The sequence below is a fragment of the Callospermophilus lateralis genome, chromosome 3 (assembly GCF_048772815.1).
Source record: "Callospermophilus lateralis isolate mCalLat2 chromosome 3, mCalLat2.hap1, whole genome shotgun sequence".
Lineage (NCBI taxonomy): Eukaryota > Metazoa > Chordata > Mammalia > Rodentia > Sciuridae > Callospermophilus > Callospermophilus lateralis.
Genome location: NC_135307.1, coordinates 177,319,187 through 177,334,144, shown reverse-complemented (window position 1 = coordinate 177,334,144; position 14,958 = coordinate 177,319,187). Strand labels below are relative to the sequence as shown.

Here is a 14,958-nt window from a genome sequence, read left to right as displayed (position 1 = left end):
TGTACACATGTGCACGTGTGTGTGTACCAGGGATCGAACCACATCCCCAGCCCTTTTTATTTTTTATTTTGAGACAGGGTCTCCTTTAGTTGCTTAAGGCCTTATTAAATTGCTGAGGCTGGCCTCACCTCAAACTTGCAATCCTCCCTAACTTAGACTCCTGAGTTGCTGGGATTTCAGGTATGTCCCACCACATGCAGCTTCTCTTTGCCTTTTATAAGAGAGACACCAGGGAAGGAGACTGGGGGCTTCCTATATGGCAGGCATGTCATCTTGTCGACCTTAGTGACAAACCCACCAGGTGGCATTATTATTCCTGTATTATTGAAGTGTGAACTGCAGCTGAACTATCCTCATATGGTCACCCAGCCATCAGGGGGCCAAGTTAGGCCTGGACTGCTGACTCCAGAACTCTCCTCCAACATGCTCTGCTCTGCATGTTGCCCAGCCTCCTTCCCTTGAGTGGAAACAGAGCGCCCATCACTCATTACTCCTTGGCTTATGACCCTGAGCCTGGGTCCAGGTGGAAGAAATAAGGAGAAGAGGGACTTCAGGATTTAGGGCTTCTAGGAGAGACTTCGGAGAATACAACTTGCCTGGGAGAAAAGAAAAGAACAAAGCTGAAAGCTGACTGCAGCCCCCTGTGAACCTGTAAGGTTCAACTTACAGGGAACCTCCAAGAAAGAATGTGGCCAGAGCCTTTCGAGAGGCCAGATGAGGGCTGTGGAAGACTGGCTTGTGTGGTCAGGGAAGTCAGAGCAGGAAGGACCAATGACTTCATTTTTACAGAAAAGAAACAAGCCCAGGGAGGAGAAGGGACGTGGTTAGAGCCAAAAATGAGTCTATGGTTGTGTCAGGATTAGGATGCAGTTCTCCCAGTTCTTAGGTTAGCTTTCCGGGATCTAGGAAAGAAAAGGCCTGGAGAGATGCTACCTGTGATAAATGAATGACTAAATAAACCAGAGGAGCCATCACCTCTGGAGCATAGACCCTACACGGTGCTTTTATGGGGACCCCAGCTTCAATCTGATCTCTCACCCCATGGAAGGTGTGGGCAGAAGGGAGGCCCCTCCATTCGCCAAAGCTCAAGCTCCACCAGGAACCAATCAGAGCCTCAGAAGGAGGCAGAAACTTTGGTTCCCTTGGCAACTCAGACAAAGGCATCCCTTCTGCACTGCCAGCAGCTGGATAAGGATGTAGACTGGATTCCACCTACCAGACAGAGTTGGTTTCTCTTTCCTCGGGAGGAGGGGAAACCACCCAGTCCTTTTGGTTTTAGTTTGCAACCTCCAGTCAGGCCTCTGGGCCCATCTCAGATAGGGAGGGAAGGTGTGGATGGAGCTTGAAGTTGGAGGCTCAGGACAATGGTTGAGCCTTCTCCAGCTTGCCAGGGTCCCCTGCCACCAGGTTGTGCCTCAGGATGGACAGGGGCAGGGCAGATATTCATCAGTTCATCACCCACAGACTCCTCCACCAAGGCAGTACCAGCTGCAGAGCCACAGGAGAGCCTGTGGGGTAGAAGTGAGATGGCTGGGCCCAGCCCACCTCTGGCATCCATTCATAATTGGATCTGAGCATTCTATCAATGTTCTCTTGGGGCCTCATTTTCCCCATCAGTAAGGAGAAACCACTGGGACCTCAATGACCTACGGTTCCTAGTGCACACCCATCAAAAAGATAATGGGGAGAAGTGGGAGGGCAGGAGTTTGCTTTATACTACTTCTGAAAAGTTGCCTAGCCCCATCCAGAACATTCCACTAAAGAGAAGTGCCTCTTTGTATATACTTTGAAGAAAATCACAAGAAAATTAATGGACTCCAAAACCAGCTTCCAGATAGAATCCTCAGCCTTGCCACCTACAAACCAAATTGCCACTGCCCACGCCCCCTTGTGGCCCTAGGAGGTGTACTGCATCCCCAAAGAGGGCCCCCCTAGCCCAGGAGAGGAGTCAATCACTTAGATTTTGGAAGGATTTTCTACACCAAGAGTCAGAAGAAAAGGAGAGGTTTCTCAGGAAGCTTCATGTTTCCCAGAAAGTCCTACTCTTGACATCAAAATGGACAAACTTCATCCATGTTTTCAGCTCTAAATCCCTCCACCAGCCCAGAGCCCTGCAGCCCCCAGGCAGAGGCCTCTTTCCTTCCCTCCCTTCCCCCACACCCACCAGGCCCCACGGTCTGTCCTCTCTCTTCACTCCCTCAGATCTGTCCCCTGGTCTCCACTTTCCTGTTCCTGAAGTAAGCTCATCAGTTCTCACTGGGCCACACCAACAGCCTGCCTGCTGGCTCACTGGGCAGCGATCTCCAGCCTTGCCCCTCCAATCCATCCTGCCACGGTCAGAAATCTGGTCACATCCTTCCCAATCTAAGGCCCTGCAGGGCCCTCATCATGCTCTTGATAAAGTCTCAGCTCCTGGCTCAATATACACATACTGCAGGACCCAGGCCTGCCCGCCACTTCACTTTCCCTCTGCCATTCCCCCATGCCCAGTAACCGGGGCAAATCCAAAGTACCCTCAGCCCATTTGAGGCCTCTGCATTTTTTTCTTTGAACTTGTGGCTCCCATTTGTGTGTGTGTGTGTGTGTGTGTGTGTGTGTGTGTGTTACTAGGGATTGAACCCAGGGGTGCTTAACTACTGAGACTTGTGGTTCCCTTTGCCTGCAATGTCCTCCCTGAATCCACTATTGTTTAATGAACAATCACAGCTCGCCTTTACTAAGTAAGCGCTTAGCAGGTGCCAGGCTTTCTGCTAAGCTCCTGTCTGCACTACTTTACTAAGCCTCATCAAGACCCCGTGAGAAGGCACAGATAGCAGCCTGTCTACAGACACGAAAACAGGATCAGAAATGGGAATGAGCCTGGAGACGTCACATGGTTGATAAGGGGGAAGCAAATAAATTCAAGCATCAAGCATTTTGAGGTCAGGGGCTGGGGCTGGGGCTCAGTGATAGAGCGCTCACCTGGCATGTGTGAGGGACTGGATTCAATCCTCAGCACCCCACATAAAAATAAAGGTATTGTGTCCACCTACAACTAAAATATATATATATATATATATATATATATATATATATATATATATTTTTTTTTTTAATTCAGAGGTCACCTCTAACCTCTGGAATCAGAAAACAGCATACTCCAACTCCCAACTGAGGCCTCCCTTGGCATCGTGGGACTAGCCTGCCCCAGAGAATATCACAGAGGGCCCAGCCTGTTCCTCTCTGGGTTTGTCTCCAACCCTGTCACCCACCAGAGTAGAGCAGGGTTCCTGCATGTACACAAACTGGCTGAATGCACAGCTTGGAAGTAGAGCTTTGCTGTTACCTTAATGGCCGAGCGATGATTTCTAGGCACTGTCTTTCAGAAAGTCTAAATTTTTTGACTGAGCACCAGGGAAGAGCAGGATCAGGCACCAGTTCATCATTTCAACCTCAATTTGCCCACTTCAGTCCCCCATACCCCATGCATAAGTGCTCTAGCCACAATGAATAAGTGCGTATTTACTCACCACTGCCATGTTCATTCTCCCTAAAAGGTGTCATTTACTGAGCACCTACTAAGTGCCAAGTCCCAAAAGAGGCACTCAGCCAGAACTCTCATTTCCTCACACACAGGTTAGTAGTTCAACTAATACCTATTGAATACCTGTCATGTGACCTGAAATGTGAAATCAAAAATGAACATCACTATTTTTTTTTTTGCAATGCTGGGAATCGAACCCAGGACCTTGCATAAATGATAGGCAAGTGTTCTACCACTGAGCTACATTCCCAGTCCAACATGACAGTTTTTACAAAAGAGCTACAAATTGTTATAAGCATGAGGAAGGAATTCAGAGGCATAGGAAGAGAATGGTGTGGGGTGGGGTGGGGGAATCTAATGAAGCTGAGATATAGAAGAAAGAACCAACACTGCAAAGAGCCAGATAAAAAATGCACAGCAGAGGGAACCACATATGTAAAAGTCAAGAGGAGGGAAAGAACTTGTTAAATGAAGCAAATACTCCAGTGTCTGAATTAAGTGACCAGTGAGGAGATTCATGGCTGGAGGAGGGGAGGTAGGGACCCATTTATTCATGGCCCTGCAGGCCATGGTTTAGATTTTATTCTCTGACTGCCACCTGGAAAGAGAGAATATAGATCATGTATGCAATGTATGCAAAGTAATTGGCTTAGTGCTGGCATGTAGTAGATGCTCAATAAACATTAATTTCCATTTCCTCATCTCTCTATCCACTCTCCACCCCAGATTGGGAATATCCTCTTTGATTTCTGTTCCTTCTTCCAAATTATACATTGTCAGGACCTTTACATTTTCCAAGGACATGTGACCAGTATACCCCTCCTTGTTATGCAGGGCAACTGGTCCAGCAAGAGGTTGCAACTTTCCTGTTGTCACATAGTGGGGACTCTGGATTGGTCTGAAGGTCATGAGGAAGAGGAGACGGCAACCCCTGGGACCTTTCCCCTGTGTTCTCATTTCTACTCCCCATCCCCCATCATGAAGAGGCTCAGCAAGCCTGATTATCAGCAAACAGTGCGCTCAGGGCAAGCGGGCAGGGCAGGGGCCTAGAGCAAGCCCCTCTCTAGGCAGACTCTCTCCTGCCTGAAGCAGATAAGGGCAGGCCACACTCTAGGAAGAAGACATGTCCCAAGGAGACTAAAACTCGTGAGGATGTTATCTGATCCTATCAATGTCCCCCGGAAACAAGCGAGGGTTGCAGCCTCATCTTCCCCACCCGGAATCGGAGGCCATCAGTGTTCCATGACTCGTCCAGGGATAGAGAGAAAATGGCAGAGCTCTAACTAGAATAATAGAATGTGTCTGTCTGAGGATCGCTGAGCCCAAAGCCCCATTGTGGAGAGGAAAAAGCTGAGGTCCAGGAAGGGCATGAGACCTGCCTGTAGCCACATGCTGAGGAGGCCCTGGAGCAGGACCGGCAGCCTGCGGACTTCTGCTTTCCAGCTCTCGGGCAGCCTCCCTGGAGAAAGGGGGAAAAGGAGGCTGAGGTGAGGCTGGGATGGGGGCGGGGGTCAAGGCGAGGCTGCCTGCCTCCTGGGCCAGCCCCACCCCAGCTCCCAACCCTTGCATTGCTCACAAGGGTAGTAAAACCTGCCAAACCAGTCCCTGGGCCAGGACCAAGTGGCAGAGCCCAGAGCAGCCAGGGCATGGGTAAGGCAGCAGACACCAAGTGCCAGGGTCGAGGAGGACACAGAGAGGCACCTACTTGGCTGCCAGCACAGGTCAGCGGGCACTGCCTGGGGACAGGATAGGTGCACATAGCTAAGCCACTCTATCACTGGGACTTGGGCACAGCAAGACTCACAAGCCTCTGTCCCCATTGGTCCCAAGGACAGGTCGTCTGCTTTTTCTCGGGCTCTGGACCCTCAACCTATCAGCAGCCTATGTCACATGATCAAGAGACCCAGGAACTTATCTGGGAAGTGAGAGAGGAGGCAGGAGTAGGTGGCAACATGACCTAGAGACGTTCTCCCCTCCCAACCTCAGCAGCAGAATGAAGTCCCACCACCCTCCACCTAGGCAGGTGAACTGTACTACCTTGGCCCTCTCCCACCTGGTGAGCCGGGCCAGGAAACAGCTGCATGTGTGGGGGAGGGACTGGAGATCTGGGTCCCAGGAGCAGCGCAGGGGCCTTAGGAAGTCTCCCCTTCTTGGGCTTCAGTCTCCCCACCCTTCCTATGATAGGGCCTTGAAGGTCTCTCATACCACCCACTCCCCACCCTTCCCCACCTCTTGCCCAAAGAAAAGCTCTGGAGGTCACACCCATCAGTGTGCAGGGCCCCTGCTGGACAGGCCTGGCTTCTGGAACCTGTTCCCCAGCTCTAGTGCTAGCTGAAGAAGTCAGATTATGGGGGAGTTAATAAGCCCATCCAACTTTTTCCCCAGTGCTGGCGTTTCAGCGCAGAAATCACCTCCTGTCAGACCCAGGGGCCAACTGTTGGGCAGGAAGGACCCTTGATGTCAGCCTTGATTCCTCTTACCATCTGATACATGGGTCAGACAAGCACCCACAACTGTCAACCAATCCCCTCCTTCAATAGATGGGGAGGAGGAGGACCAGAGAGGGGTGGGGCCAGCCTGAGATCACACAGCAAAGCCAAGGTAGAGGTGGCATCCCAGGCCAAGGCTGACCCCCAACTCAGGGCTCCCAGTGCATGCTGCCTCCCACAGCAGAGGCTTTTTCCCAAATTCAAAATCATGAATCTTACCAAGGAGCTAAGAAACACCTTTCTCACTAATTCTTAGAAACTGCCAGAGAATACTGCAAACTTCTACTCCAAATACTGATCAGGTATTCACTTAGCTAGTTAGGGTAGCTATAATAAAAATGCCATAAATTGGTGGCATATTAAGCAACAGAAATTTGTTTCTCACACTTTTTTTGTGGAGGAGTGGTACCAGGGATTGAAGTCAGGGGCACTTGACCACTGAGCCACATCCCCAGCCCTCTTTTGTATTTTATTTAGAGACAGGGTCTCACTGAATTGCTTAGGGCCTCTCTAAGTTTCTGAAGCTAGCTTTGAACTTTCAATCCTCATGCCTCAGCCTCCTGAGCCGCTGAGGGTATAGGCGTGCGCCACCATGCCCAGCTGGCTACTTCTCACACTTCTGGAGACTGGAAAGACCAAGATCAAGGTGCCAGCAGATTCGGTGTCTGGTGAAGACCTGCTTTCTGTTAGCCTCGACTCCTCTGACCACGAGACACAAGCACCCACAAATGTTAGGAACTGTCCCATATCTCAACCAATCCCCTCCTTCAGCAGATGGGGAAAAAGAGGCACACAGCATATTCTCACAATGACAAACTGGCTTCCTGGGTCCTCAGAGCATGCATGAGGGAGGAGGCTCATGACCTCATCACCTCCCAAAGGCCCTACCCCCAAAGCCATTACCTGGGGGCTGGGATCTCAACACCTAAGTTTTGTGGGTGACATAAGCATTCATAGTATATGTTTCCCTGCAGCTTTTCCCTCTGATCCCAGCATGTGGGACAGTACCTAATATGAAAAGAAAACAAGAAAATTTGTTGACTAAATCAATGCCTAATGGAAGAGCAACTGGAAACAGACTCCTTTACTAGGCCCAAGCACTGGGTAAGGGGTGAGAGAGTGGGAAACAGATGAGAGAGAGGAAATCTAAATCTGGCTGTCTGGGTACTGAACAAGCAAGGACACTGTTGGCCAAGAGCTTCAGAAATCCTGAATCCAAGGTGAGAGAGAGGTTGCCCCAACCACATTGAAAGCAGCGCCTCAAGGCCTGTGTGTATTTCCGTGACTTGGCAAGGCCATGGGACCTCCAAAATTCAGAGTGAAAACCAGAATAACAATCATCCTCTACTTTTGGGTCCGTGCTGCCAGACCCAGAGGTGGATCCCCACAGCACCTTGGACCTGAAGTTGAGCTCCCCAAACAGGAATACCTGAGCTGAAATTGTAGATGAGCCACTTGGCTTCTCTTAAGAGCCAGGACAACATTTGTAAAATGGAGATGGTGCCCACGCCACTCCTGCCTCCCTGAAGGAACACTCTGAATGCATATACAAGGATGGAAGGAAGCATGCTTTGTAAACTGTAAAGTGTCAGGTAAAAGATGCTGTCAATAACAATAATATTGTCATCACTGCCTAGTGGACCCCCATTGCATCCTGACATCTAAATGTCAATCCTCACTGGGCATGGTGGTGCATGCCTGTAATCCCAGCAGCTCGGGAGGCTAAGGCAGGAGGATCACAAGTTCAAAGCCAGCCTCAGAAACTTAGAAAGACCCCAAGCAACTCAGTGAGACCTGGTCTCTAAATAAAATACAAAAAAGGGAAAAGGGATGGGGATGTGGTTCAGCGGTCAAATGCCCAATTAAAATCCCCGATTAAAAAAAAAAAAAAAAGTCAATCATCATGATCATGATCGTGATCTTGATCGTGATCAATATTATCATCATCATCATCACCATGTTCCCAACCACGCAGCATTATTATGCACTGACTGTGTGCCAGGCACAGTGCTAAGCTTGTCGTCTGCCTCCCTCATCTGGGCGTCACAATCTCTGAAGTAAGGATCATGACGTCGCAATTTACAGAAGATAGAACCAAGGCACAGAGAAACAGCTCATTCAAATCCACACTGCAGGGTGCAGAGGGGCCACATGCAGGCCCACCTGAGTCTGAATGGAGCTGGAACTCTTCTCAACTGTACCCCACTGCCAAGGGAGGAGCAGGTCACCTTGTTGAAGTGACTCCTGGTTCTCCAAAGCCTGACATGAGCCTGAGGTGATGTGGCACCTCACTGACCCTTGCAGTAGTCACCTTTGAGTGGGGTAGAACTGGCTGGTTTTGTTATTCCTACTCAAAGAATAAGAAAACTGAGCCCCCAGGAAATTTGACAAGCCTGTGTCTTAATTCATTGATCAAAGAAAAACAGGAATATAAAGAATGGCATAGAGCGGATCCAGAAGGGGAAACGAGGAAGGAGAAGGTCCACTTAGGTCTCAATGCAGACCTTTCCTGAGACCTTCTCCATCCTGATTCTCAGAACACGCCATGAAGAAGCCTGTGTTGGCAATTCTAGCTTTACAGTGCTGACCCTCCTCCATGGCTAGCTCCCCCTGTGCATCCAGGCCTGGCTTCAGTGAATTACTTTTCTAGTCTGGGTCTTAATCTCCCCAGGTACCAAATGAGATAACAGCAAGTTCTAGAGGTCAACACCACTTCCAATAGAGTCTAAGAGGCCAGTCTTGATGCCTCCGCTTCTGTCATCCCCCACCCCAAGGAGACCTCAGGGTACAGTTGTCAACCCTTTGACTTCCTTGGCAACACTGTGATCTGGGGCAAGCTCCTGAGCGTCCTTCTCAAGCCCTCTATTCTGAAGTATGTTCCATGTTCCAGTCCCAAGGCACCCTGGTCTAAGCCTGGAAACAGAGGAGAGCTTTCAGGATAGGGACCATCATTGTGCCTGATACCAAATGACAGCCTGAGGCCAAGAGAGGAAAGGGTTTGACTCCAGATTGTGCACAAGCTGGGGAGAGAGAGCTGGGACCTGAACCAACACTCTGCGTCCACAGCATCCCCCTTGTGCCTGCAGAACCACACTGTGCACGACTTCAGGGTCCATCTTCAATCTGCCTCCTTGAAGAAGCTTTCTGTGACCCCCCCGCCCTCCCCCCCACACACACTGGTTGGTTCCTTTCTTCTCTAATCTGAGGCAGTTTAGAGATTTTGGTAATACTTAGTCTATTTCACTCGATCAGCTGGTTAGGGAAATCTCTGTGGCCCAACTAGTGTGTGTGTGTGTGTGTGTGTGTTTTCTTCCTCTTTGGTTACAGGCTCAACACAGCCTCCGGCTTTGAATCCAGCTCCACCAATGCTTAGGCAAATTATTTCTGTGTCCCAGTTTCCTTATCTGACAACTAGGGATAATACTATTACCTAGCTCTCAGGGTGAGGATTAAATGAAATGAGACAGACATACTCACTTACATCCATGCCTGGCATAGAGTAGTGACTTAATAAATAGTCATCAGCTTTAATGATTATTAGCTCTTAATAATGTTACTGGCAGCTTTTACCCTGTGATCAGTCGAAGACCAGGACAGCAATGTCAGGGGCTGACTCAGACCAAGGAGGCCGCTTGGGGCAATGAAGCAATAACAAGCTGAGTCTAAGAGGCAGGACACCTGGGCTTGAGTTTAGCTCTACCATGTGCCCCCACCCCTCCGTGGCCAGTGGCTAGGGTACTGAGTGGGAGGGCAGTACTGAAGAATGCTGGGATGGGATTGCCCTAGATCACAGGCCATGGGTAATCTCTTGTTGTTCCTCCCTTGCTTAAAATTTATCAGCCACTTCCCAGGCTCTTCCTTTTATTTTGTTTTATTTTTTTAATTTGCCCAGGCTGGGCTCGAGTTATCCTCCCACCCAGGCAAGCTGGGCTTCCAATCCCTTCTGAATCAAAGCCAGCCCGCTGACACCCTCTTCCACTTTGCCCATTTTTGAGACCCTGTTTGCTAGACTTCCAAGCCCAGTTAGCTGTGATGCTCCTGGGCAATTGCCCTATTCTCCCCAGGCCTGGTCAGGGCCCCTCTGGGCACCTGCAGCCCTTACATGCATCTTCCTGGAACCATTCCATTTCATCAGTGCTTAGTTCTTTAAGTATCTAGATTACTAGATGTCAGAGAAAGGGCTGGTCACATTGCTAATCCACCCCTCAGCAACCCCAGGGGTGGCACAAATGTGGAAGAGGTACTCAGTCAAGGGCAGTTGGATGACATGGCATAAAAACCTATCCCAACTCTATAAAACTCTAATTCAACTGCCCAGATGAGTCATTCAGGCTTTCCAGACCTCTATTTCTCTATCTGTTAAATGGGGGCCATTATTCTTGCCTTGTCCCCTCCTTAAGGCTGCTTAAGAGTCAAAGAGATGTGCTTTATAAGATGCTTTGCTTATTCAACAAATATCTATTAAGCATCTACCAGATGCAAGGCATGCTCTAATATGATTCCTGTTATTTATTTTCTTAAATTTGAAATATCATTCACATACCATAAAATTTACCACCTTAAAGTATACAATTCAATGCCTTTTAGTATATTTACAGAGTTGTGCAACCATCACCACTAATCCCAGGATCCCAGTCATTCTTAGCAAGAACCAACAATGCTCTTAGAATCCCAGGTCTCTAGTTCTGGTTTGATCCAGGTGCAACTTTTCTGGGAAAGCCCAGGGTGCACCTTAGAAGAATTTATCTGGAACAAAAGTAGAATATAATATAAACGCTCAGGACACACTCTGACCCACATTGTGAACCCAAAGTTGTAGGTTTTCTCATCAGCCCAGCCCAAGCCTTTCCTAGCCTGGCTTCTCCCGCTGCCCAGAACGTATTGATTGTGCTGGGCCTGGCCTCAGTTTCCCCACCCACTCCCTGGGCAACATGCTAAAAATTACACCTCCCACAGAGAATCTCCCCTCCCTCCAAAACATGGCTAATCCTCCCCACCTTGTGGGCAGAAGCGGAGCCTGTGAAACTCAGCCAGGACTGGCAAGAGCAGTGGGTTGGGGCTAGATCTGGGGAACCTTTGAATACAGAAGTGTTGAGTGACGCTTTAGTCTATAGACCTTAGGAAGCCTGAGAAGCTCTGAAATGGTGATACCACCTCCACACACGAGGCTGAACCAAAGAGGGAAGGGAGTCCTTGAAGTGGGGAGGCACTGAGAGGCCAGTTCAGAGGCTGTCCTGATAGATGTCAGCATTGGTGATGGAAAGAAAGATCAGGATTCCTGGACACTCCTGGCTTCTGTCTTGTAGCTCTGCTCTGCCACTGTGTGATCTTGGAGAAGTCCCTTACTTTCTCTGAACCTCAGTTAATCTACCCACAAAATAGAATAATTATTCTCAACCCCTCCTTGCCTCTCTTCTCAGAATTTTGGGGAAAATCAGAGAAAAGTGATGAACTGAAAAGCCCTTCAGCACCAGGCAAGCTGGTGCATACCTGGAATCCCAGCTGGCACACACCTGTATCCATCTACTTGGGAGGCTAAAGAAGGAAGATTGCAAGTTTGAGGCCAGCCTGGGGAACTTAGTGAGATCCTGTCTCAAAATGAAAAAAAGAAGGAAAAAGAGAGACAAAGAAAAAAGAAAAGAAAAAAAAGGCTAGGGATATAGCTCAGTGGTAGAGTGCTTGCCTAGCATGTGCCAGGCCCTGCGTCCAATCCCCACTCAAAAAAAAAAAAAAAGAGTTGGGGGCGGGTGGGAAGAAGGAAGGAAAGGAAAGCTCCTCACAGGAAAAATATAAGGGTCTTTGATCTAGTCGTGTGTGAGCCAGGTGATGAGAGTCATGAGATTAAGGAATCCCCAATAGAGTTTCCCTGCCTTTCTCTGTCTCCTTTTCCTGAATGGAAATGCAGAAATCCCTCCAAGAAGAATCAGAGAAATGCAAGAATCCCAGAAATAAGGAGACACAAAAGAAATGCTGGATATCTGGGCCTTATCTGGGTAACATTCCTGAGGCCCAGGCCCCCCAGAAATAGCTCTTCTTGCCCCAGGGGGATGATCTGTTCCTGCTGGGGCAGAGGCTGGAGGGCAGTCTGAGTCAGGAGGAGGGATGGGTGGGCGAGGGAAGGGGAGGGAAAGGAAGCTTTCCCTCAGGAGAAAATGACACATCCACCTTCCCTGTGACAACCACGCTTGTGTCATTTTCCTCCTCTGAACCTCAGCACTCTTTAACTGTAAAATGGGGTGGAAAAGCCCCTGACATCCTCTGAGTCCAGTTTGGTAAATATGACTGCCTTCCCACATCCTTTGAAACCCAGCAGGATCCCAGGCCTAACAGCATACTCTCCCCCCAACTTTCCTCTTAAGTTGTTTGAAGAAAAGTCCAAAGTCACATTAGGGACAGAGTCCAGGCCTCTAGGGGTATTAGCTACTTTTTGACAAAGGATGAGAGGAGCTGGGGAAGGGTCCCCTCTGTGGATCAGCAGAAGGGCTGATAGAAATCCTGGCTCCCAGAATTCCACATTGTCTGGAGAAAGGTTGGCCCCTGGGCAATGGACCAAAGGGGAGCACTTTTTCCTCCACTCACCACCAGCAGGACGGGGAAGAAGCATTCACATCTGCTGGTGCCCTCCTCATCCACCATCCAGATGGGCCCTGCCCTCCTCACATTGGGGGAGGAAGGGAAGCAACTGGGCATCTGTACTCAGCAAGAGACATCAAACCTCCACACACTTTTGTGAGGCCTAGAAGCACAGCTGCCTGTGACCCCTGCACCCCAGCAGCTCTCTGGTTCTTGCCAAACTTCCAAACTTCCCTGCCTTTTCTCAGGTAGCTCCCTCCTCCTGGAGTCATGGGAGGAAGGTATGGGCACAGCATCAAAAGCCCCTCCTCCACTCTTCCCAGTTCTCTCTCCTCTGAGCTCTGGTTGCACATGGCCAGTCCCTCTCAATGGCAATTTGCATGCTGACTGTGTCACAGTCACACCTGCTCACACTGACACCCCTAGAGGGAACACAGGTGATGACTAGTTTCTAGCATGGCCTCTGGAGCCAGTCTGTCCTGAACTGAAACACCCGCTGTGGTTTCTTAGCCACATGACCCTGGGGCAGTCACTTATCCCAAGCATCGGTTTTCTCTGGAAAATTCAGGCAATAACAGTACCTCCTGTGTTGCAATTAAAAGAGGTAATGCGGGCTGAGGTTGTGGGCCAGAGGTAGAGCACTTGTCTACCACGTGTGAGGCCCTGGGTTCAATCCTCAGCACCACATTAAACAAACAAACAAACAAATAAATAAATAAATAAAAGTTGGGAGGAGAGGTAATGTTCTAAGAGGCTCAGCAGCGAGCCTTAACAAAACGAGAGCTTAGCAATGTGAAATTGGTTATGGTGACCTTTAGGGCAGTTTTATGAGATCTTCTTGACATCTCCTGAAATACCTAGCACAGAGCCACACACTGGATATATGACTACATGGAAGCAGATCTGTGAGCAGCATCAGGAAGCCCTTTCCAACAGGTAGAGCAGTGAAACCTGGGTCTGGGCTGCCTCTGTGGGTCAGGAGCTCTGTATCACAGAGCAACATGCAAGCAGACGCAGGACAGCCATTTGACCTAGGGAGCACAGGCAGGAGACGTAGCGGTCAGAGTATGGGCTCTGAAGCCAGACTCCATGGGCATGAATCTCCCAGCTCCTTCTCTTACTCAATGTGAGGACCTAGCTGTGTCTCAGTATAAAACAGGGGTAATACAGTAATAATACTACCTACCCAAAGGACTGTCATGAGGATTAAATGAGATAATACGTGGCAATGCAAGAGAACATGCCCAGCTATTGTGATCATTGTTGATATTTGTATTTCTGTCACTAAAGAGAGGAGTTACAGGACTGAGGCTGTAGTTCAGTGGCAGGGTGCTTGCCTAGCATGTGTGAGGCACTGGGATTGAGTCTCAGCACCACATAAAATAAATAAATAAAGGTATTGTATCCATCTATAACTAAAAAATATATTTTTTTAAAAAAAAGAGAGAGAGAGAGGAGTCACAGCCCCTTATAGGCCTTTGAGCTGTTCATTTTCCCATAACCAATACTCCAGTAACATTTTAGCATGCTTTGGAGGTCTGTCTGCCTAGCAGCCTCCACCCGACTGGTCAGGTTCTCAAGAAGCATCCTGACCTAGCACTCTATAGACACTCTTCCCTACAGCCCTGGAAATTTGCAGAAGAACCTTCAAAATCACCCAATGAACAAAGGGTGATGAGGAAGGCAAGAGTCTGGGTAAACTAACCCCCAGTTCAATGAGACAAACTGGTACAAATGCTTACGTGTTGGGATTGTAGTGCCCAAAAGGATTTGAAAAACATTGTTCTAACTGACACTCAGAAGAGCCAATGTATTCATCTACGTTCTGCAGAAGGGGAGACTGAGGCCCAGAAAGGGGGAAAATATGAGACCAAGGCCACAGAGCAAGTACTTGAATGTGGGATTTGGACTTGCAGGCGGATGGCCTCCACTGCACCAGGCTGCCAGGGAAAATCTATTCCTTCAGCAAACTGATAATGGTTAATGCTTAGACTCTCATCTTTCTCTGCTCTGAGCTTGCTTCCTTGAAGGGCTTCAGGAAGCTTGAGGAGAGACTGTTCAAACCAACCTCTACCTCCCCTTACCGAACCCCTACCTCCCCTATGCACACACATCCCGAGTTTCCCTTCTCCCCGCACATTGGCCCAAATGTCAGGGAACAGTTGGGCAGACCTCCTCCTGGGAACTCCTAATCCACCTCCTCTGTCCTGGCTGCACTGTGGCTGTGGACAGAGGATGCCTTGTTCCCAGTACTTCCTGCCCAGAGATCTCTGTGGGGCCCATGTTCTGGCAGGAAGGAGCCAAATCATTCCTTTTAACTGGAGCTAAAGCCATCCCTGTCCCCACTGCCCAGTAATCACATGTTTCCAGCTC

General features: G+C 49.2%; 1 protein-coding gene across 12 annotated transcripts in view; it reads right to left on the bottom strand.

The window, feature by feature from the left end:
- Epb41l1 (erythrocyte membrane protein band 4.1 like 1) overlaps window positions 1-14,958 on the bottom strand; it is a 121,611-nt gene that overhangs the window by 88,063 nt on the left and 18,590 nt on the right. For 8 of the 12 annotated variants that reach the window (XM_076851799.1, XM_076851783.1, XM_076851784.1 and 5 more), the window contains exon 2: window positions 4,903-4,982. The exons of the other annotated variants lie outside the window; for them this stretch is intronic. In XM_076851799.1, the coding sequence (XP_076707914.1) occupies window positions 4,903-4,982 (80 nt within the window). The remainder of the gene's footprint in view (window positions 1-4,902; window positions 4,983-14,958) is intronic. 12 annotated transcript variants of the gene reach the window in all.